Source organism: Columba livia, chromosome Z (assembly GCF_036013475.1).
Source record: "Columba livia isolate bColLiv1 breed racing homer chromosome Z, bColLiv1.pat.W.v2, whole genome shotgun sequence".
Lineage (NCBI taxonomy): Eukaryota > Metazoa > Chordata > Aves > Columbiformes > Columbidae > Columba > Columba livia.
This window is the reverse complement of record NC_088642.1, coordinates 47,488,964-47,512,864: the sequence shown is the minus strand read 5'-3', so window position 1 is coordinate 47,512,864 and position 23,901 is coordinate 47,488,964. Positions and strand designations below refer to the sequence as shown.

At 36.6% G+C, this 23,901-nt stretch overlaps 1 protein-coding gene across 5 annotated transcripts in view; it reads right to left on the bottom strand.

The window, feature by feature from the left end:
• The window catches only part of ADAMTS19 (ADAM metallopeptidase with thrombospondin type 1 motif 19), a 147,800-nt gene that overhangs the window by 6,894 nt on the left and 117,005 nt on the right, over window positions 1–23,901 (bottom strand). For all 5 annotated transcript variants that reach the window (XM_065045717.1, XM_065045714.1, XM_065045715.1 and 2 more), the window contains 3 exons: window positions 21,634–21,769; window positions 19,369–19,573; window positions 17,290–17,442 (listed from right to left, as the gene is read on the bottom strand). In XM_065045717.1, the coding sequence (XP_064901789.1) occupies window positions 17,290–17,442; window positions 19,369–19,573; window positions 21,634–21,769 (494 nt within the window). The remainder of the gene's footprint in view (window positions 1–17,289; window positions 17,443–19,368; window positions 19,574–21,633; window positions 21,770–23,901) is intronic.

Here is a 23,901-nt window from a genome sequence, read left to right as displayed (position 1 = left end):
CATACCCAAATTTAATCACCAACAGCAGCCAAAATATTGATCTTAATTTTGCCAAAATTCCAGCCACTTCTTGGATTCCTCTCTTCATAATTTCAGAGAGGTTTACCTTTGGAATATTCTAATGGAACAACAAGTGAGACAATGGAATAGCAAAATTCATTTAAAAAATCTAGACCACTCAAAAAAGCCTTAAACCTGAGGATGAAGGAATGATGAAGGTAGTATGACGATGACAACTTGATGAAGATAGTGAGATGAAGATAATATTTAAAAATTATCACAATTATATTAATGTAGAGTAATTATGCATACACTATTGTATTTTCCCCCCTTCAGTAAAACATTTCCATGTTTATTAATGAAAGCAAGAGAATATGTGAGCTTGCAGTATGTACATATCTTCTTTTATCAGCTACAGAGGAGGAGGAAAAGACAGTCAGGTGGATCTGGTACATAAGAGCTAAAAATAATTTATCTGCCCTTAACCTTTGTTTATCTTGAAATGAGTAGGTGCAACCTAGCTATCTGGAGTACTGGAGGGAGAATGGGATTTGAAGACACTAGACTTCTGCTGACAAAATGGGCTCTAATGTTTTATCTGCTAATTGATAATGCATAACAATTAATGTATGCAGCTGCCTTTGTCAGAGCACTCAGGTGGCAGCCACATCTCTATATCAAATGAGCTGTGGCCCAAAAGCTTCTTGTGAATGCAACTGAGAACTACATGCAACAAGCAGACAGATCTCTCTCTTGGCTAATCAGTGTTTAGGCCTTGAGTTTCTATGCAGAATTTGGCAAGACTTTGGCATTAAAATCTTAATAGTTGAATTAACATCCCTTTAATGATGGAGAAGCTACTAGCCTTTGTGAGATATTTTAAAGAGTGTTATGAAGCATTACAAATGTAGTTTTCTATCCAATGATGTATACATCTTACACATGAGCCATTTTGTCTTGCATGAGCTACTTATTAGCATCCCAGAGGAAGAAACTGACACTAAATGATGATAAAATTAAATGTCTCAGTTCATATAGGAAATATGTGGCAAAGCAGGAAATAAAATAATGCCTTCTGATTTATCTTCTTTTCACAGAAATGTAATGATTTTTAACTTTGTATTTATTCTTATTTTATAAAACCCATTACAAAGTCTTGAGACATGATTGATAGAAAATATGAAGAGGCAAGGCTTACTGCACTGATTCACAATCCAAAACTTTCAAAGACAGCCTGACCAGTTTACAAGTATGGAGAGGTTTTTCCAAACCACCAGCGTTTTAAAATCAACCAGACATCTGAAAGTCAAGCTGTGCTCTTCCCTGTTCACACACCAGCAGCACCAGTTTTGTCTGACTTCAAAATTAAGAATTCTACTGATTGGAAGCCAAAGTAATAATAAAAAATCTTTTTACTGCATCTATGTTATCTCCCATTCAAAGTAATATAGAACAGTATGAAACAGGGAAAGCACACTTCAGATATAGCATTTAGCAGTGCATTTGCAAGCTACACAGACAAACACTAAGACTCCTCTTTGTCTTTATGAAGTGGTTTTAAACCTAAATTTGTGTTGCATACACACCAGCCAACTGCTGGTATAACTAAGAACAGACCCTGAATATTAGAGGATAAAAGGTACCCACAATATTTTTCTTTTTCACCCTGTAAAGGTATGGACTTAATCAAATTTCACTAGGAGACACCTCAGCTGCTGCAAAACAGCTAGATACAACCCAGAGCAACAGCTCTGATCATCATTTTTATAGTCATTTTACTGCGTATGCATGTATACATTCTAGCTGTAGCAGACTCTTCAAAAACTGTCTCCTAAGCTTGTCTCACTTTTTGATTTCTCTCACTGAAAATAGTCAGCCTGAGGCAAATACCTCTCAGTGGATGTGCAGTTGCCACATTTTAGGTAGCACTTGTGGTATGTAGCTAAAGTGGCATAGCTTCTATTTACTTCTGGACTTTCCATGTTTGAAACTAACAAAACTTCCACTTTACAAGAAACAAAAAATACTTTCACTTTTACATATCAAGCAGTGAATTTAGTCCGACAATTATCTGTCAAAACTGCTTGTTTTCCATGATTTTATATACGTATGGCTTAATATAAAACTTATGTATATAAAATTTACAGAAAACACCCACTCCAAACCAATCCATAGTAACTTGCATCAATTCAGCAGATCCCAGATTAATTTCAATCCACAGTTTTTATTACTAGTCAATGCAGAATACTTTTCTATAGCTCTTCTTCCCATGCCCTCCACCTCCCAAATATCACTCTTACACATGCTATACTGTCTTTTTGTGGTGGTTAATTACATTTTACTTCTGAGTGTTCAGATGATCTACAATTTAAGGCCATGTAGCTGATTATTGAAAAATCCTGTAGGACAACTGTGTTTGTAGGTTTAGACTAAATGTTCTAATACTCAGCCAGAGGTTTTTTTATGTGGCTGTTAATCTGTGCATTTTGGACACAGTCCTAAAGGTACTGTAGAACCGTTCAAGCAGCACGACATGTAAAACATTCCTGTTAAAAATTACAAAAAATTCCTGGATAAATATAGTTAACAGCTTCCTTTTTTCTTTCTTTCTTTCTTTCTTTCTTTCTTTTTTTTTATTTTTCTTTTCAAATAAAATCTAGCCATCCTGTTTGAATTTTGTCCTACTTTTGAACTTCTTTTAGACATAATTTCAAGGACAGAAACTTAGGTGTTAAATATAACAATCCTTACGCTTGGCATGCACACCCGTTACCCAAGATTCCTTCTTTCTGTTCCCTGCCAAATATATATATTCTGGAGAGAATACATATTCCCAAGGCCAACAGCTGAGGAAGGTGCTGTAATGCCTTAGCTGCTTCCAGCTGGCCTTCATAAGAAGTAGGAATTCCTAAATTAAGGGAAAAATTGTCACTGGCAGACAGTAACGGTCAAAATGCATCTTTCTGCCAAGACAACAGGCAATCACTGCAAAGTTTGATACAATCCATAATGAAAAACCCAATATGAGACAATATTAACAAAACTCACTTGTACAATTTATTTTCAAGAATAAATGGATTGTTCAATAAAAGGTTTTTACAAGTCTAAGTAGCATTCAAAGTGGAGAGGCATGTGCTCATAAAGAAACTCAGTGATGAGTTCTACTGGAAATTATTAGCAGAGCATTCCTAATCATTTATGTATAGGTTCATCAGTTCCAGCATTTAAGCTGTTTCAACCTTTTCATAAAGTGAGTGTGAAACAAGGATAGCAAGCAAACTTTAGCAACAGGATTCATATTCACTGACATGCTTGCCATCTTTTCATGTACCTTGTGTTTTTATGAAGTTTGCTTTTGAAGGCAGGTAGTAGATGAAGTGGTGAATTTGTTTCAACAAAGACTTTATATTGAGTTTAGCAATATTCTTAAAGGTTACTAAATAAAGCAAATAATCTGCAGTTTCAGCTTTTTTTTTTTTACTTCTTTTTGTGGTTTTTGTTTGTTTGTTTGTTTGTTTGTTATGTTGCTTTTTATTATTATTAAAGGCATTTGTGTATGAAGAAACTAATACGAAAAGAGCAACTAATGTATCCAAACATAAAATGGAGTCTGAGTTCTCCCATGCTTCATTTCCAGGAAGGTCTTTCTGTCTCTCATTTCTGACACACCCAACACCTCAGTATATGAATGCCAAATTTAAAATTCAGAACTTGTGCTAAGTTCAGCTGAGAAAATTCTGTTGTTGTCTCTCCTAAGTTTAGCAAGTTTAGTTGTTCTTTTCTTTCTTTTCTTTTCTTTTCTTTTCTTTTCTTTTCTTTTCTTTTCTTTTCTTTTCTTTTCTTTTCTTTTCTTTTCTTTTCTTTTCTTTTCTTTTCTTTTCTTTTCTTTCCTTTCCTTTCCTTTCCTTTCCTTTCCTTTCCTTTCCTTTCCTTTCCTTTCCTTTCCTTTCCTTTCCTTTCCTTTCCTTTCCTTTCCTTTCCTTTCCTTTCCTTTCCTTTCCTTTCCTTTCCTTTCCTTTCCTTTCCTTTCCTTTCCTTTCCTTTCCTTTCCTTTCCTTTCCTTTCCTTTCCTCTTTTATTTTCTTTCTCCTCTCCTCTCCTCTCCTCTCCTCTCCTCTCCTCTCCTCTCCTCTCCTCTCCTCTCCTCTCCTCTCCTCTCCTCTCCTCTCCTCTCCTCTCCTCTCCTCTCCTCTCCTCTCCTCTCCTCTCCTCTCCTCTCCTCTCCTCTCCTCTCCTCTCCTCTCCCTCTCTTCCCTTTCCTTTTCCCTTTCCCTTTCCCTTTCCCTTTCCCTTTCCCTTTCCCTTTCCCTTTCCCTTTCCCTTTCCCTTTCCCTTTCCCTTTCCCTTTCCCTTTCCCTTTCCCTTCCCCTTCCCCTTCCCCTTCCCCTTTCCCTTTCCCTTTCCCTTCCCCTTCCCCTTCCCCTTCCCCTTTCCCTTCCCCTTTCCCTTCCCCTTCCCCTTCCCCTTCCCCTTCCCCTTCCCCTTCCCCTTTCCCTTTCCCTTTTTTCCTTTTCCTTTTCCTTTCCCTTTTCTTCTTCTTTTTCTTTTTCTTTTTCTTTTTCTTTTTCTTTTTCTTTTTCTTTTTCTTTTTCTTTTTCTTTTGCTTTTGCTTTTGCTTTTGCTTTTGCTTTTGCTTTTGCTTTTGCTTTTGCTTTCTCTTTCTCTTTCTCTTTCTCTTTTTTCTTTTCAAATTTGTTTTCCCTCACCTTTTTTTTTTCTAGCTTTTCTTTCTGGAGTAAGGATTAGTAATGGATAAGATGGGGACAGACTTTTTAGCAGAGTCTGTTACAATACAATAGGAGGCAATGGTTTTAAACTGAAGGAGGGGAGATTCAGGCTAGACATGAGGAAGAAATCTTTTACAATGAGGGTGGTGAAACATTGGAACCAGTTACCCAGAGAGGTGGTGAACAGTTCAGTTGTTTGGTGCATGACATAAAATTGCCTTTGGTAACAGGACAAGACACAACTGAAAGTTTACCAGTAAAATTTGGTTGAGGAAAACCATGTGCAATTTGGTGTAATATGATTATTAATGGAACAACACAAAAGAAATAATTTTTCTAGGACAGTATATAAAAATCTATACTCAAGAATATAATTACTCATTTACTCTGAATGAATAGTGGGGTTTGATAGGTTTCAGTCTTAACAGACTGGCTGGACTAAGCCTGGAAGTCATAAATTAATATTTGAAACTCAGGTTCAGTTCCCCAATACCTTTCTTGGATGAACTAGTGTAGCAGAGTCACCACTTTAAGATTTAAAAAGCTTGATTTTCCCAATGAAACTAGTTTATTTTTTTAGGACACTTGAACTTATTAGTTCGTTTAGGAAGCCTGCTTAGAGAAGTACTGGTGGAACATGAATTTCCTCAGGCTCAAGGAAGGCTTATGCCACAATATACTTCTCACTGAACTTTGCGAGGAACAGGTAGAAGACCCTCAAATTCCGAAGTGAAAATTTCTGGCAAGACTAAGAGTTTTCTGATGTGGCACATACGATAGAGTTGGATCCCTCAGGAACCAGAAGAAGAGCAAAAGGGAAGGGAATTTTTTTCTGGTGGATTATTCCACCAGCTTTAAACAGACATAAAAGCCTTTATCATGAAGTTTTTCATTTCCTCCACATGAAGAAAACTGATTTTGATTGTATTACTAAAAAACCAAACCAAACCAAAACAAACAACCTAAGATGAAAGTTCCTGAAAACTTCAAGGTGAAGACTAACCTTCAGTATTAAGCTGCAAAAATTCTATGTATGACAATCTGGAGTCCTGATCCATAAAAACAATAGATTATATTACAGCTTCTCATTCTTAACCCCACCACCCCACATCAAGCAAGGTATCAGCATTTTTCTCTCATCATTAATGACCTGTGTTCAAGCATGGACAAAAATTGCAACACCATAATAGATACAGGAAGCCATGTTTCTCTATATGCTCCAGATGTACTTTACTTTCACAGCCTTTTCCATTTTGTATTTATACTTTCTAATAGATCCATATTTAATATTATGTTTCCATGCTTCCCGGTGATGTGAAGCCTTAGCTTTTATTTTGCTGGTTCTGTAAATTGTATTTCTCCTTCATGGTTTTTAAAGGCAATACAGACACAAAGCTGAAACCAAATATTCAATTTGATTTTTTCGATAAAACAGATCTGTGATGGTTGTGATATTCTGAGATGAGGGAAGTGAAAGGAAACTGTCTAAGAACCATTTCTTTAGGATCTGTACCTGCCAGACTAGGAAACAAACAATTCCAGTCAATAGCACTTTTACAGAACTATGGCTTGTTTTCAATGTCTTTATGGATATTTTATCCATTCTAAAGATGCAAAAGGTTTGCCTAAGGCTGTATTTTTAAAGTATGTCAGCAAAGAAACCAGAAGGAGATCACTATTTGTTAGAATCAAGTCATAAAACTGGTTGTATAGATGCAACGCATAACTCTTTAAGAGGATTCACACTTAGTGGATTGGACTTCGTATTATACTGCCAACACTTCACAAAAGGTCCTTTATATGGCATACTCTTACTGCCATTGGTTCTTAGTGATGAAAAAGACAATATTACATCTCACACTTTCATATCTGAGATATCACTGCATTGTAACTATCAAACATGCAAACAAGAATCTGGAAGCTATTAGATTTGATGACCTCGTAATTACCTGTATCTTTCTGATGAAATAGTTGGAGTATGTAATTCTGGACTGATGAAAATAAACTCTTAGAAAGAATTTGAAATATTAGCCTTTGAGTATATAGTTTAATGTCAGCATATCTCACAATGCTGACCTGCTGTTCTGTAGAAATAGCTCATCAGCACCAAAATTAAGGAATTATGGCATTTCTAATGAAAAGAAGATATAAAGAATGCATTAAGGACATAAAGAAAATGTCATAGGAGGAAAAAAGACCTCCAACAAACCCTTTTCTCTTCAAAATTTCTAATATTTTATCTATTTACTTTTCAGAAATTAAAAAAAATGTCAAAAAGCTGTTTTGTATCTCATAAAATTAAGCATTTGCCTTTAAGTAGCACTCTCAACTTTTTCCAGTAGTATTATAAGTAAAAGAGCAAGCTCATCCCTAACAAGGACTGTACGTCCATTCACTATATCTACCAAATTTTAAAACATGAAGATCTGAAGTGATAGCCTGTAACTCAGCTAAATGGATACGAAATATATATAAAAACCCCGACAACAAATTTAGAGTTTATGAGGAAACTGAACCTAAGGATTTTTTTAAGCTGAAATACCATGATCCCACATATGAGTCATTACTTTTGAAATAAAAACCTTAAAAAAGAAACAGAGAAAATGAAGTAAAAAATAACTTAAAACTATCAAAAACACTTCCACTGGTTAATTTTCTCTTCAGAATATCTAAACACATTTTCAATTGTCAGAAAATGGATTTGAAAATTATTCTAAATTCTTTAATAGTAGGAAAACCATACTAAAGTGTAACGTTTCTATTATGTATGATGTGGTCACCCAAAAGCATAAGTGTCCTGAGGGAGCTGCCAGAGAGCCAGCAGACAGACAATGTTGACTTGAGTTGTTGTCCTGTGATAAACTTACCAAAGAATGAGCATTACTTTTGAGTGAACTCTGTTTTATATTAGCTTTATTGGAAGTATTTGTGGCAAGATTAGATGAGGGAACTCTGGAGATTAAACATAAAGCTATGAGCAACAGCCTAAAACAGCATACATAAAGCAGAAAAGTATGTATTTCTTAAAGTATTTTAAAATATGTAGTATTACCTGTAATTCTTTAAAACTGGTAAATGAATAATGTTAAGTAGCTATTCTGATTCTGTTTTGCCAGTCAGAAATCACAGGGTTTAATTTGGTACAATTATTTCAAAAGAAATTTTCAAGAATTAGTTATAAATTGTATTTTAAAAGTATTTTCAGCTAGCAACTAGCTACAAGCTATTAGAAAACAGTAAAAAATAATAATCACACAGATTAAAACAAAATAACAAAAAACCAAGAATAAGTACTTTTGTGACAAAATGAGGACTTCATAGAAGATCAAGTTTATCACAAGAAAAAGCAGTATTAGCTACATCAACTCTATGAAAGATAGTATAAAAAATGCATGAAAGAAAAAGATTTCCAACACACAAAAATCAATTAGATCCCACAAGAGCAGAAGGATTACATAAATTCTACAGAACCCAAGTGAACTGGCTAAACATATTATGCGTTGGCAGATGATACGGTCAGAGATGTTGAGGAAAACATCCGTAAAGACAGAGCAACGATCTTAGAGATGGAGATACACCAGGCAAGAGAACACCTACTAGACTGAGTCTCAGCACTGCACAGAATAATGGAATTCTACTGCACACATTGACAACTTTGGAACAACTTGTCAGCTATCAGAGAAAATATCATGAACAGACCAATGGAATGATTTTCCCAATGTGTATCACTAAGGAAAAACAAGAAAGAACATTAAGGCAGAAATTACAGTAATGAACATGCAGCAAAAGCCTACACTGAAAAGATTAAAAAAGTGTGCAGTTCAAAAAGTCAGGGGACGGGAGTTCTCCTCCAAACTGTGGGACCAGATATGAAAAGTCAGATAAACTGCAGTGTCTTCCAGTTTATATACTGATATAGTGTTACAATGTAGACTCAGGTACATAATCAGTTATTGCAAAGAGACTCAAGATCCTTTTGTAAAATGGGCTGTACATACATACTCATACAATAGTCATTTCAGTTAAGTGAAATTCTGAGAAGATAAAACAGAAGTTGCTGCTCCTGTTTGTCTTGTCCTCCCTTTGGCATCAAATGTTACTTCTAATTCCCCTAGCTCCATTCTTACTTATTCACTTGTCATGTTATGTGATGGTAATTTTTGCATGTAAATTCAGCATAGCTCCTTGGGACACAGAAATTCTGATGGTTAGTGTTGGGCCTATCTAATATAATTTTGCTGAGAATCATCTTTTCAGATTAAAGTTCTGCATTGTAACGGCTGTATAGCAGTGCATTAAGAGTAAAGATTTCACTGGTAAAGCACCACTTATCTACCTGCTGAATTATACATCAGCCTTCCACAACATTCATTGTTCGAAGAACCCAACAGCCCTCAAAAAAAAATTAGTAAGCATTTCTGAGAAAGCACATAGCGAAGTCTTGGATATAGGACATTGCTTCTATTCAGCAATTCCCAAGAATGTTTTTCTTTATTTAAATATATGTTTATATGTATATCTGCACATATGTAACTCCTTTGCAGCAGTAATGTCTGGCCTGGCACTATATGGCTCACAACCAGAAAAGTTTGGAAATCGGTATTTTGCCTCATCTAGGCTGTACTAGAATGGCTTGGAAGACAGTGGCAGTGGAAAAGAAGGTAATGGGAAGATGCTGCTGCTGTGCTCTGTGACTTCTGCCTTTGTAGCTGCATGGCACATCTCCTGCTAGGTGTGAACTTGTCTCCTTTGACTGGCCTTGTTTGTTCCAAGAGATCACAATGTCCAAATTTTGAAAGACAGCGCCGAGCAAGCTTCAATATCCTACTTGTGCTTTTAGCTCTAATAATTATTGTTAACGTGGGTTCGTTTGTTTTCTTAATTGTAGCTTTCTAGTTTGTCTTATCTTTTATTTTTTTTTTAATCTTGAAGGTAATCCCCATCTCCATTTAAATTAAGATCCAGTATCAAAGTTTAATGCTGTAATACAAATGTACATTAATGATTTTCTCTTTCTGAAGATGTTAAGTAAATGCCATGATGCAGAACAGTTTCACCAAATTTTCTCCCCGAAACCATACCTTTGTATTACTCTGCAAAATTCCAAGGAACTTTCCACCTAGTTGGTCCAAAAAAACCTATGACAAGAACTTACCCAGTTGACAGTATCTTGTTTGACCAATCCACTTCTCACAAAAACATTTCAGCCTAATTTGGGGAAGCTAAAGCAATTAATTTTTAATTTTAAAGAATGTTTGAAAAATATTCTCATCATTCTAGACATTCATTTTTTTTTACCTCATTGTGTAGAGTCAAAGATGATTTTTAAAATGTCAAAAAAAATATTATAAATTAGCATTTTGGAAATCTTATGTATGCAGGTTTTAGACTCCTGATTACTGACTCTGTTTACCACATTTGAAGAGGGCCATTAATGTTAACAGACAGTATCAGTACTTTTCAGACTGCCCACACTGTCACTTCTCAGTAAGGCTGTAGGTAGAATAATTTGTTCAAACACAGTCATTTGTATGGAAAGAAATGTGTCAGATCACAAAGTTCAGTCTACACCCTGGATCTCTGAATCCAGTTGTCTGGTTTCAGCTGGAATAGAGTTAATCTCCTCCCTAGAAGCTGGTATAGTGCTGTGTTTTGGATTTAGAATGAAAATAACTTTGATAATACACTGATATTTTAGTTATTGCTAAGTAGTAGTCTATTATTTTTCAGCTTCTCGTGCTATGCCAGGTTCACAAGAAGCTGAGAGGAGGCACAGCTGGGATAGCTGATCCAGGCAGGCCAAAGGGATAGTCCACGCCATATAACATCATGCTCAGAATATAAAACTGGGGGAAGAAGAAGGAAGGGGGGATTTCAGAGTGACGGCTATTGTCTTCCCCAGTAACTGTTATGCATGATGGAGCCCAGCTTCCCTGGAGATGGCTGAACACCTGCCTGCTCATGGGAAGTATTGAATGAATTCCTTGTTTTCCTTTGCTTGCATATGAAGCTTTTGCTTTACTTATTAAACTATCCTCATCTCAACCCACATGTGTTCTCACTTTTATTCTTCTGATTCTTTCTCTCCCTGACCCCACCAGGGGCAGGGAGAGAGCAAGCAGCTGTGTGGCGCTTAGTTGCTGGCTAGGGTTAAACCCCATCACCAGTATACCACTAAAATATCTATCACAGCTACCTATCCTTTTGGGCAATCTGGCAATTCAATAAAAAGCTAGACAAACTACCTACCAGCAAAGAAGGTAATTACAGAAACTAAAGGGACAGATAGCTGTCAACAACAGAAAACAGCAAAATGGAGGTTATGTATGAATGAATACCTACAGTCTATTCAACTTAAGATAAAATGGGCTACATTGTACAGTGAAGAGTCTTTTAAAATACATACCAACTGACTCAGCAACTTCTCTTCACTAGAAATAAAAGTCTGCTTTGATAATACAGATACAGATACGTGTCTCTCACACTAGTAAGACAGAATCCAATCAATCATACCTGTCCACTTTTAGTACTGCCAAACAGTGGTAAGGCAAATAGCAGCCACACTGCTTCACTTGTAGCTATGGTTTCAAGCTAGAGGTAGAACCATAGAGATATGGAGTGCCAAGGAAATGCGACAACCTTTCCCCAAGGCTTAAAAGTCTATGACTGCATACTAATACTAACAATAGTTAGTTCTGAAATATTGCTAATCATATGTGTAAGAAAATGTCATTTATTTATGAAGTTCTTATTTACATATTTTAGCAGCATTTTTATCATTTTACTTCCTCTACCAGGGAGTAAGAAAAACCCAGTTTGTTCAGGTATATTTTGGATCTCCTATTTTTTTGTGATTTCCTAGACTTCCTCTAATTGGTAACATTTATGAAAGTGACTCAGAAGCCAACCTTTTCACTATTACTTTGTGTTGCTAGCATGCATCTCAGCATGTCTCCCTGTAAACCAATCTTTAACATCAGTGGAGTCCAAAGCAATCTCATACAATTGCTGAACTCATCTATGTTATACTTTTCTTCCTCAGGCAACAACAGTAGCTATGTAGGTGAATCACCTCTTTCCACATGGCACTCTTTCAGATGGCATCCTGCAGCATACTGAAGATTGTGCAGTGAGACTGTGGCTGTACAGACTTACTTAAGCATGTTGTTGTATTTGCCTCTGCTATATGCTGCCATCTTCCAGGCATCTTCTTCTAGCTTGCTTCTTTTTCATCTGTTCCCTTTCTTTTTTTGCATTATACCATCTCTTGTACTCCATGAAAAGGTCATTATGGGCACCCATTTGTTTAGTTCTTGAAGGGAATGTTCAAAGCAAATATAAAAAGGCTGTACCTTCTGCGTGAGACCCTCTCCTAAGACACACAGGTGTAAAAAGAGTAGCTGTTATCAGATGGATTTAAAATGTTTTTTCTTTCTTGTTCTTTTCATTATCTATTTGATTGTATATTTCTCCCCCTACCATGTCACTTGTCAGGTAAGACTACAAGCATCTTCCAGCAGGAACTGTAAGCTTCTTCTGTTGTGATTTGTTCTTGCTTTGTTTTCCTATGGGCCCCAGCAAGGCTCAGTCCTGATGCATACCATTGATATACCACAACTTAATTTTTTTCTAATACAACCCCACTTCAAGATAATGCCATTCAAGACAGAACATAACATCCACCATAATTACCTTTTGAGTCCAGTTTGGCTTTCTGAAAAACTTTGCTTACCTAAAGACACTTGTAGCAGAAAATCAGAAAAGATGTCCCAGTATATCTAAAAGTGCTACAGATACCAGAATTTCCCATTTATGTGTGATCTAATGTGTGTGCAAAATGGGTAATGTCTACTTCTAAAATCCTTTCCAGTCTTATCAGTGATTTTGCCTATTATGAAGGCTTGTTTTGTTCTGTTTTTCTGGAAACTCACATGACATAACATTTCTTCCAGGCAAAACACTACAGTACATTGATCTATTAAAAAAAACCCCTTTATCTGAAACAAAAAATTCAAGGCCAGGCTGGACAGGGCTCTGAGCAACCTGGTCAAGTTGAAGATGTCCCTGCTCATTGCAGGGGTGTTAGGCTAGATGACCTTTGAAGATCTTTTCCAACCCAAACTAATCTATTATTCTGTGTTGACATTACATGGTTGGTTAGAAATGTACAAAAAACTCCCCATTCTCATTTCATATTATTGACTTCTTCCATATGATTTGGTCATACTTCATTTCTGAAACAAAGACATAGCTCATTTGCTGGAAACTAATTGTATAGTTAAGTCAATATAAAAGTTATTAATGTGATGTCAGTATTATTTTGACTTCTATTATTTCACAAAAGTCACATCATTTCTTTATCCATAAATCTATTAATAGTGTCATATTTTTGGCCAGCAGCGTTCCATTCCTGGAATCTAAAAGAGCTAACAATTTTGGATGTGGATCCAAAGAATAAAACCAAGGCTAATCACCTTGTCACTAAAACTGTAACATTAATATTATCCTAATTCTACTTTTTAACTGAAGGAGATTAAATCAGTTGAGTCTATTTGCTATGGAAATTTAGGGGTTGTTTAAATATTTAAGCCCACAGTTTAAAGGTTGAATGCCCCATGGTGTTGAATAGTGACAAAAAAAAAATTTGTTTTTGTTTTGTTTTGGTTTTTTGTTTGTTTGGATTTTTTGTTTGTTTGGTTTGGTTTGGTTTGGTTTTTTGTTTCTCCATTTTCACATGTTCTTTGCTTGGGAAAGAAGTAATCATCACTGACAGCTGCTTTCTTGTATCACTCATCACTCCCTGTGACCTGTTGCATTCACCTTGTCTTCCCCCAACACACTCACACACTTTCTATAGGGCATTGCATGTACTGTCTTAAAACAATAATTTGGAATAGCGCGTGAATTCTGGGACTTATTTGTGTAAAAAACAAGCAGTTGCTTCAGGTGTCCTTTCAGGCTCACTTAACCTTTGTTCCCCATTTTTGCTTCTTCAGGCTCTAGACAAAGAAAACCCCATCCCAGTCATTAAGACCATCATCTCAGATGTCACATTTGACTCCTCTACATCTCTGTTCTAACACATAGATACTATTTAGAAATTCTGCTGCTGCTGTTTCTTTAGTTTCTAATGAATGCGTCCTCTTTGCGGCTCCCATAGCAAAATGTCTTTTTAGAACCCATACCATGTTATCTTCTCTGGTCTCGTATAGACACATACTTTATATTTCTTCAAATCTTACAAATGGCTGTTCCTAAATTCTACTTAATTTCCCACTATTTTGATCCTAATATCCCCTGCTGAATCTCTCCAAATGTGTCCGGTATAATATCATATCAAACTTAAGCTTTTAATTATTATTTTCAAAACCCACTCTACAAATTATTCTCCCTTCCAAAATTCACCCTGCCTCTCGTGCTTCATTTATTCCACCAATGTTCTGAACATTCTGGATAACAGCCAAAAAAAAAAACCCCAAAACTACACAGCTTCCTACATAAAGTGAAGTGCCCAACACTTGCCCTTCAAGTACCCTGTGCTGTTGACGTTTAAGACATTTTTGGAGAATGACTTCTACAGTGATGTGAACATCTCTAGTAAGCCAGGCAGATGTGTCAGCATGTAGTTCATATGAATTTCATTTCATGTCTCCCCTACCTACTTGTTTATCCTTGGATGACGAATCTCTCTGAACATGACTCTGTCCTTGCATAGCCTCGAAATGGGTTGCAACAGACAGTTTGGTAAAGCACACTGCTGCTAACAAGACTGAGCTACATCTCACCCTAGCTGGCACTACAGTAGCTATGAACTATGAGCTTTCCTCATCCAAATGTAACTTTGATGTTATTAAGTATGATATTCCAAGGACAGCATTCACTGGGAAACGACAATGTAACTGGAGATGTTGCTAGGTTCTGGCTCCAAAGCCTCAGTTTGAGCCTTTATTCTTTACTTTCTCATCACAATCCTTTTCCTCACGAGGGCAGGCACAAAGCCCAACTGATGGTAAGAATAGCAATGTTTAGCATATTGAGCCACCTTGGTGACTTAAGAGTTATTATGGAGTTTAATACTGCATACAGTCCAGCCTATACAGCATAGTTGTAAATTAAGTCATAGTTTTAGAAGGATGGGTGTGTTTATTGACCTATTGGAGCTTGAAATCCTGGTCAAATTGTCTTTGATCTTGGTATTATTGTTAAAACATCAAGCAGAAGAATTATTTCATCTCTATTTGACTGTACCTCTAAAACAAGTTATCTCCATTACAGCACTACTATGATTATTAATAATGTTATCTTTTCCGTAATAGTGCAATTTAAACTTCATTTAAAATTATGTCTTTGGAATTCAAGGGGATCAGCAAAGCCAATAAGGATCACATTAAGCCTCCTGTTTCAATGTGTGAGAAGTGTCACTTAAATTTTTCATGCCAAGTCTTGGCATTAGCTTGGGGGACCTTGGCTCTGCTCAAAGAAACAGCCTTCTGTCAATGTCAAGAGCAATCCTAAACAGTGAAAATAGTGAGCACAGAAAGCTGCACTGAACCTCTCAGTTAGAAACAAACAGTGAGCAAAGATTAACATTTCTCTGAGCTTTCCACTTGTTTCCCCCATTGCAGACATATTAACATGTATGCCATGACTTCACGTTGCTATGTACTCTAGCAATGGAACAGAATAGTAACAAGTTTAAAAAAAAAAATAAATCCAAGTTTATTCTAAATTGAACTCATGTCCCTGTAAAGAAATTTAAGTATCTATTTTTTGGTATAAATCTTGGAAAATCTCATCTGCACAAGTGCCAGTCAGGCTGTATGTTAACTGTTCAAAAGGTTTTCTCAGTTCCATATAAAATAATTCCTCATCTTGTAATTTTGAAGTTTAAAGTACAATATACTTGACAGTGTTACACCCTTGACTGTAGGAGGAAAGCATACAAGATCTCAGTAAATTTTAACCAGGAAGAAGTAAATTCTTGTACATTCATCTCTGACATGGATGTTTGTGAATAGTACTAAATTAGTTAATACAGCTCTTATTTTCTCCAGAGGGCACTGGGAACACCGTGCAACTGTTTTAACATCTCCGTATAGCCTCAGAAATCCTGATTTGAGTGACTGCTTCAACTAAGAAAGCAGATGATCACTTCTCTATAGTCTACCCCCTTCTAGTGCTAATGGTAAATGACAGAGATTTTTACTGCAGTTCTGTGGTATGAAAATGCAAATACTAAACTTTAATGCCAAACACATCTTCTTGTAAAAGTCACCCTGCTGCTGAAGTGTTGTTGCTTCAGTTGTTTGAAAAATTAATGGTTACACTACTTCGTGCTTTTGAAGTAAATAGGGTAGGGGGGCTATCTTCCAGTTTTTATGAGACTGCTCCAAAATATTTCCAAACATTTTAAATGATTTCCACTATACAAAAAGATAAATGTTTGACATATCCTATATCCTTTAAATGTGAAAAAAGAAAACAGAATAAATAGTAATGTGATAGTAACAATTTGTACACCATTGTCATAAAAAGGGAGCTCCCAAGCAGAATTCTATGAAACACTAGTTGCCCACAGAGTACTTGCAGCTAATTCTCGGAAGGCTGGCTAGTCATACACTGCTGGCTTTAGTTCTTGTTTCCAGCTGTTACATCACAAGAAAGACAACTAAAAATACATTAAATACTTCTCCATACAAGCAAGTTAATAGCTGCTTCAATAATGTTAGGCACTAAAAGTAGAAGTGTTCTGTGCAAAGTTATAAAGAGAAGAAAGGAAAAAAAAAATTACGATCTCTGCTAAAGTGTGGTCCGTGATATGGCATGAGAAAACTGTGATTTTGAGGTTCAATCGAAGTATTTCTGCATGTTTTGGATATGCGAAACTGTACCAGATATTCAAGGTCCCAGTCCAATAACACATACAATCATAGATCTAACCAATAATTTCTGTTAAAGCCTATGCTTATGTACCTCACCAAAATCAAAACCCATATGCCAAGGAAATAATGTACTGACAGCTACGTCAAATGTTCAGGATAGACAGTAATAGATGCTTCCTAAATATTAAATGGTCTATGTGGAAATTTAATAGGCTAAAAATGATTCCTTATAAGGCTGGAGTGTGTAACTTATTGGAAACACAAATAAATTGTGCAAATGCAAATTAATGAAATGTTCAAACCGTGAAGTTGGAGTGAGCTGCAATTTCTGGAGATATCTGCCTATGTATTGACAACAGTAAATTTATACCAGATTTGCATGATATTAAAGACTGATCTCTAGCTTTCTTTATATTTCTGATATTTCTGATTGTGATTTATACTGTGGTCTCAGTGTGACTACATGTTTTGGTATGCATGCGGTGGGTTTTTTTTTGTTTGTTTGTTTGTTTGTTTGTTTGTTTTGTTTTGTTTTGTTTTGTTTTGTTTTGTTTTGTTTTTTAATCTTATCGTTCCCTCAACCAGGAGACTCCTACACTTCTGATAAAAGCAATTCTTACAAAGAACTCAGCTTGCAAAATGTATTATGCTGTGGGGCACTAGTATCAAGGATGCCTCACCTTAGACCAGTCTCCCATTCTCCAGATGTAGCATTTGGAATAGTCCTCACAGTCCTCCGCTTCTTTAGGTCTTGTGGACAAAACACATTTCTTGCGTGGATTGGTGCATCTCACAGTCCGATGCCGTACTCCCTTACCACACTTTACAGAGCACTGTTGGAAAAAGGTGTTTTTCAGGTTTCTGCAAAAGTCATAGTTCCCTCATTTTATCCCCCTCTAATGACCCCTACCAGGATAACATAAATATTTCAAGACTTCAATGACTTCCTGACTTAGAGTCTTCGATTGCATAGACATTTTATTTCTTAAAAACTAACAAGGGAACAAAGGTTATTCATGGGGCAGATGACAGTTGTTGCATTTTCAGCTAAACATATATAAGATTACATCAACAATTATTTGCTTAAGCAAAATATGGGATTTTGGAAGAAAACACCTGAAAAACTATGATGAAGCAAATGCAAAACATTACACTGAAAATATTAGGCAATCTTTGTCCTATGAATGAAATAAAATATAATGAAAGAAAATGTAATTAATGTTCATAAGAACAAGATATGAAGCAACTTCAAAAAAACTGTACTAATGTCTAATAGACCTTTTTTTGGGAGGAAAAAAATGTTAAAATGGAAAAGTAAATATTCTAAAACTAAGCAGGAATCTATAATGAATATGAAAATTCAAAGTCACAGCATATACAGCATGTGAAAACTCTTCAAGTTGCACAGAAGGTCTTAATCTATGAGGTTTTTTCTACCATTCCCACTTACACTGCCAAAAATTATGCCATTTCCTTCTCAAAACATTATAACTGCTTTTGATCATCTCACTGCTTGCAGATCAAAACTCTCCTTTGCCAAGCTGATTATAACGGCAGGAAGCAGTAATGGCTAGCTTCCAATACAACGGTGATAGTAGGAATGGCTATGGGAAACACCTCACTCTTCAAAACATACTTATTGCTTCCAACAAAAACACGCTTACTTACTTCTCATCTCTCAAGTAAAATAAACCGGCTAAACAATCTGTGTTTCTTTCTCACACCTCTGTAAGTGAATACCATTCTTCTCACAGCCAGCCCTTGCATTATGAACCTCTGTGTTCAGGAACCAGGAACTGCTGCTGTTTTCTTGTCTTATCTCTATCTCAGCATCTGGTTTTCATATTTGAAACCATTGGCTCTCTCTTAGCTCTTTCTTCCTTGGGGAGCAAGGGGTGCTGCTGAGCAGAGGAGACCAAAGAAGGAACTGCACCCACATTCAGAAGCTGCTATTTTTATTTTGAATCCAGAAGGACTCATAGCACAGCTTCAAGTATGGGAGGCAATCAGAATTGCCTTTACTCTTCCAATGGAGGGAGAAGCTCTAACTAACCCCTTCAGCTTGTTCAGATGGCAGTGATAACAACACCCTGTTTCCTCCACAAGGAAACTACTTTTAGAAGTAGTATAGCTTTTTAGAAGAAGAAAGCCAAATGGACCTGCAGATTAAAGGATTGGAAATTAATAAAGCTTTTTGAATAATAACTGCATTCTATAGCGAAGTTTCAGGAAACAATGTATGTGAAATTGTGTTATTTACAAGTCCTTTTGCCCACTGCTTGTGCTGTTCTTGGAAAAGGAGAAGAGAGAGGAAGGGAAGGAAATCACCTCTTGGCATGCAGCTCCCTTTACAGCCTCTCTGAAGCAGAATGGCAGCTACCATTTGCTGATCAACACCCAATGGTAGAAATGTATGTCAGAGGTGTTACCACTCTGAACTCAAGGTCTGGTAGCTGATAAGTGATGGCCTTAATTCCATTTACTCCTAGATACCCATTGCTACAGTGAGGACAAACTTGATTATACGTGCTTGAAAACTGGCCAAAAGAAACTGTTCCAGGACATTAACTAGGTAAAATGTAGTAGTTCTACACGGCTGGTTTTCTTAGTCCCTGATCCCTTTGCCAAATCATTGCATGAGGACCGCAAAAATCATTAGACTGAGCTGTGCAACTTGCCGCTGAAAAAAAATCATATTCCCAGAAAACAGTAAGGCTTAAATAATCACTGTGGACTATTTGTATGAATAAATGCAGCACCTCGGACCAGACTCCTGCCTCCCACACAGTCATGCAGTCCTGGCCTTCACAGCGTTGTGCAGAAGCAGGCTTTGGCCCAAGGCAATCCCTCTCCCTAGCTCTGATCAGGGTCCCATTTCTCAGCTGCCATGTGCAGGCTACTTGTCTGTTCTGCGTCCCTTTTCCACATGTCCTTGAACACGGAGTCCATTCTGTCATCATCCATCTACAAAGAAAGAGAGGCAGCGCAGTAACAAGAAATCAGGAGAGGAAAAGAACCACCACATCATTTTCCTCCCTTGCTTACCAGTACACACACACCCAAGACATACTTGCATATTTTCTGCTTCCTTTTAACTTCACTTTGCAAACAGACAACTCATTAATATAACATATTTTACATTACATAAGGTGTTAATATCCATATCATTTAATTCCCCAACCCATTGTCCCTGTGTTTTCAGAGTAATCTCCTCTCATAATTCCAACTGGAAAAGCTCCAAAGTACACATACATTTTAAAGATGACAGATCACTGATCAGCCTATTTGCTATTCTCTATCTATATGACTACCTATATGTCAAGTGCATGCCATGCATGTAAAATCCAGCATTCTTTGAAAATACTCAGTTGCAGGACAGAATCACTCCTGTGTGAAAGGGTTGCTGCTTTGGAGGAAGTATAGAAGCTCAGACTTCTTCAGGGTCAAGCCTAACTCAGGTTGCATGGTTTAAATCCCAGCAGCAAGGAAGGCTGATGTAGCTTGGCTACACATACCTGGGGAGCAATCATTCTAGAACATAATTTTCCCCAAATGATCTGCAGCTCCAGACTATGGCCATATGCCCTTAAAAATAAAACAGCTCTGCCACTGATGCAGTGCACAAGTGTATCCCAGGAGATTTAGACTGCAAGGGAGACTTTTTAGGAAACTGAGATTTAACAAATCTATTCCAACTTTCTGTCATGCATTTGTTATAAGAAAATATAACATTTAACTAACTATTTTTTCGATTATCAATCCAGAGACTTGGTTTACAAATCACAGCCTGCCAAAGTAATGCAATTGTTTAAGCTACTTCTTCAAGTTCCAATAACAAGCAACTAGTTATGCAAGCATATGCTTTAGTTACATTTCTGTTGAAAGCTAACAATATTTTTTTTCTAATAATCATTAACACTGTATATATAACCTGGATATATAAGTTAAGGATCGTGGTATCTTTCTATACTTCTCAGCACAATATCTGCAAGTAGCAATGCGTAACATTTAAAATGTTTCATTTAATAAGTTGGAAAAAGTACACTGCAAATTTACAGTTAACAATGCCTCAGAAAAAGATCAGATTATTCAATTTCTATTCAGTGATGTAAATAAAATAAAATTAAATAAAAAGATCTGCTCAAGTATGTATATAATGAGACAGAAATAATCCCTATAAAGTGTAGTGCTCTAGTCTGGGGAGGTCCAAATCTCGGTGGTTTGGTCTTACTTAAAATGAATAATAACTTTCTTTTTATTAATTTCAGTATTACATCCTTTCCAAGAAGGCTACGTCTTCTGGTTCATTTTACATACTTTCTTCAACAATATTTGCGTTTTATTTGCTTCTCATTGTTTTCTTTAAAAATAACATCCACCTCTCCCCCAGATAACTGTGGTAGACCTATCCCAGTTCTTACTCCTGGGGATGCTGGTTGACTACTCCTAGCAGCTCTCCCCTCCCTTTAACCAAGTCAACACAATACTTGGGGACATCCTTGGTCAGAATTCTTAGCTGCCTTATGGAAACAGGATGGCGAACTCTGAAATTGGTCATTGTGCCAGCCTCGACAGCCTGTACAGGGAGCAGGCTGTATGGGCTTTGTAGGACACAGACTGCATGCTGCAGCTGCCTCCTGGGGTGAATTTCAGAGTGAAGCCCTGATTGAACAAAACACTGAAACATACCATTAATGAAAAGCCTGGGATTAAATCCACCTTTACATAAACCACATTTAAATTTTGATTTCATAGTACAATTCAGTCTGTGAGAACGCTCTCTGCGGAAAGTAATGAGCTGCTTTATTGAATAAGAATTGATTTAGGCATGTGCTTAAGGGCTCTCTTTCATTAAAACTTGGGAGAAATAAGAGCAAGTGTTTCTGTTTTCCCTACACTTTGCATTATAACCTTTTGGATGTATGTAGTTACTGCACATTCATTGCCAGAGGCAGTAATTTCTCTTAGCTCCTAATATTTTTACATCTAGGTATTACATTTTAATGTAACCAACGTACTATTACCTGGTCTGGCATGGCTGCTCATTGCACTTGCGGATCTGTGGTTCAGGTTTTGTTAAATATTTGCACTTCTTGCTGTCCACAAGACTGATATTCTTGTTCATAATCTTTGTGCAAGAGACTGTTGTCTTTCTTTCACCTAGTTAAAATATAAAGCAGGTATGTGCGAAAAACGGGAATACACAACTTTCTTAAAAAAGGAACGACAAGCGTATCTTTATCCGATACAGCTATTTCATGTATAGTTTGGCTAAAAGAACTGTGAAACCCGTAAAAATGTAAAAACTCAAAAGAAAATCAAAGCTAGGAGGGAGCCCAAGACAGATATTAAAGTTTGTAAAGAGCTATGTGGTTTTCTAATCCAATGTTTGAACACCACTGTCAAGAGAGTTTTGCTGGATTATTCCTGTAACTAGTCACAGGCTAAAACCTTAGTCTTTTGGGAATAATTGTTTCTTTCTCAACCACTGAGACCCCAGCGCTGAGCAAATTTTGAAGAAATATTACATAGAAAAGTGTGGTTGTTCACTAGTATATGAAATAACTAAAGGAACGACAGGTCCTGCTTCTTTGACTTGCTCAAGCTTAGTAGTTCTGCCTGGTATAGAAGTACAATGGCAGGTCTGGCCAGCACACAGCCAAAGGGAATCAGTACATGCAACCTTTAGTACGGAGCCTGCACTATTCCCCATGAACTAAAGAGGCCACACAACTGACCTGATTTGTAGGATAATAATTTTAGAAGTTGGTTACTGCCTGCAGCAACCTAGTGCATGTTCTGTACAGAAACCTTGCCCTGATGGGTGGGTTGGAGCCTGGTGTCTCCTGAAGTTGGAAGCATTAGAAATCAGAATTCAGCAGAATACCTACAGCAAGCAGTAACTTGTAATTAGACTGGAGTCTAGTTTTTAGAAACTAGCAATCCTTAAATTAAAGACTTCAATTGGTAGAAAATAGGTTGATAACCATTTGTTCCTATGGTTATGTTTTAACACTCCGTTTCTTTCTGGAAGTTTACTGACAAACAGGGTGCATGCCAGTGCGGGGCAGACTTAAGCATCCAGTGTTCACCAGCAGTCAAAAGTGTGCCTGTGGGCCGAGCAGGTAAATTATAAACAAGCATAAACATCTTTGTGACCACAGCTGACATTTTACACAGTGCTTGTGTACGTGAGAGCACATGCAACTCATCTGTCATATACAGCATTTGAAATGTTTGACAATTCTTTCTGTATTTACATATACATATATGTGTTCATATTCTCTCCCACACAAAGAAAGCATTCTTGCAACACAGGAGGTCGCAGACCAGTTACTTATATAAACATGCACAAAACCACATGGCTTCATCAATAGTTTCAACCTGACATACACTTTAAACATTTAAGCAAAACTACTGATAATTGTTACATTCTTTAATCGGATTCATAAAAATATTGATGTTAAAAATTGAAACACAAATATCTACATGGGGTACAAGCTATAGCAGTGCAATTTCATTATTGCTTCATATTTAAGCCAAGAACTAAAAGACCAGTTTAAATGGTTTTGTCTACAGTAAGAAAAATCTTTCACTTGTATTTCACAAAATACAACTTTGTATTAACTCAGCTATTTTAGACAATAAGTTAAAGTGAAGGCCAGTTGCAACTGAAAATATGATAAATAAACATTACTGTATAACACTTAAATATTTATTTAGGTGTTGATGTAGAATAAATTAGCAACATAATGCATTTGGAGAGTTTTCCATATGATAGGTAATTTTAGAAATATTTGGGACGATAATAAGATGTGGTAGCATTAAAGTTATTCTAAAAATACTTCAGGAAGCTGTAAAAAGTATGAAGACTCCAAGTGAATGCACTGCTAAGAAATAGAAGATGCTACTAGCACCATGTACAAAATACCTTCAGGGAAGAAGCTCTCTTACCAAACCACAAAAAGCATGTTTAAGGAAACTACAGTAATCTGTCATGACATCAGGATTGTTCACAGAGTCAAAAAAGCTAGAACACTGTGTTCCTTATTCTGCTGTTATGAGAAGGTAAAGCGTTTCCAGGCCTTCTTATTCAACCACAAGGTGTACAGCAGTTTTCAGAACTGCTCATCAGAGCAACCATGACTGTCAAGGTCATAAGCAGAAAAGACAGGTATCAAAAATCAATATAGTATTCACAGTGTAAGTCTAGCTAATTGCACAAGTTATGAGCAGATCTCTACAGGATGTATTCATTAGAAAAACTCTGAAGTGTTTTTTCAGTGTAATTA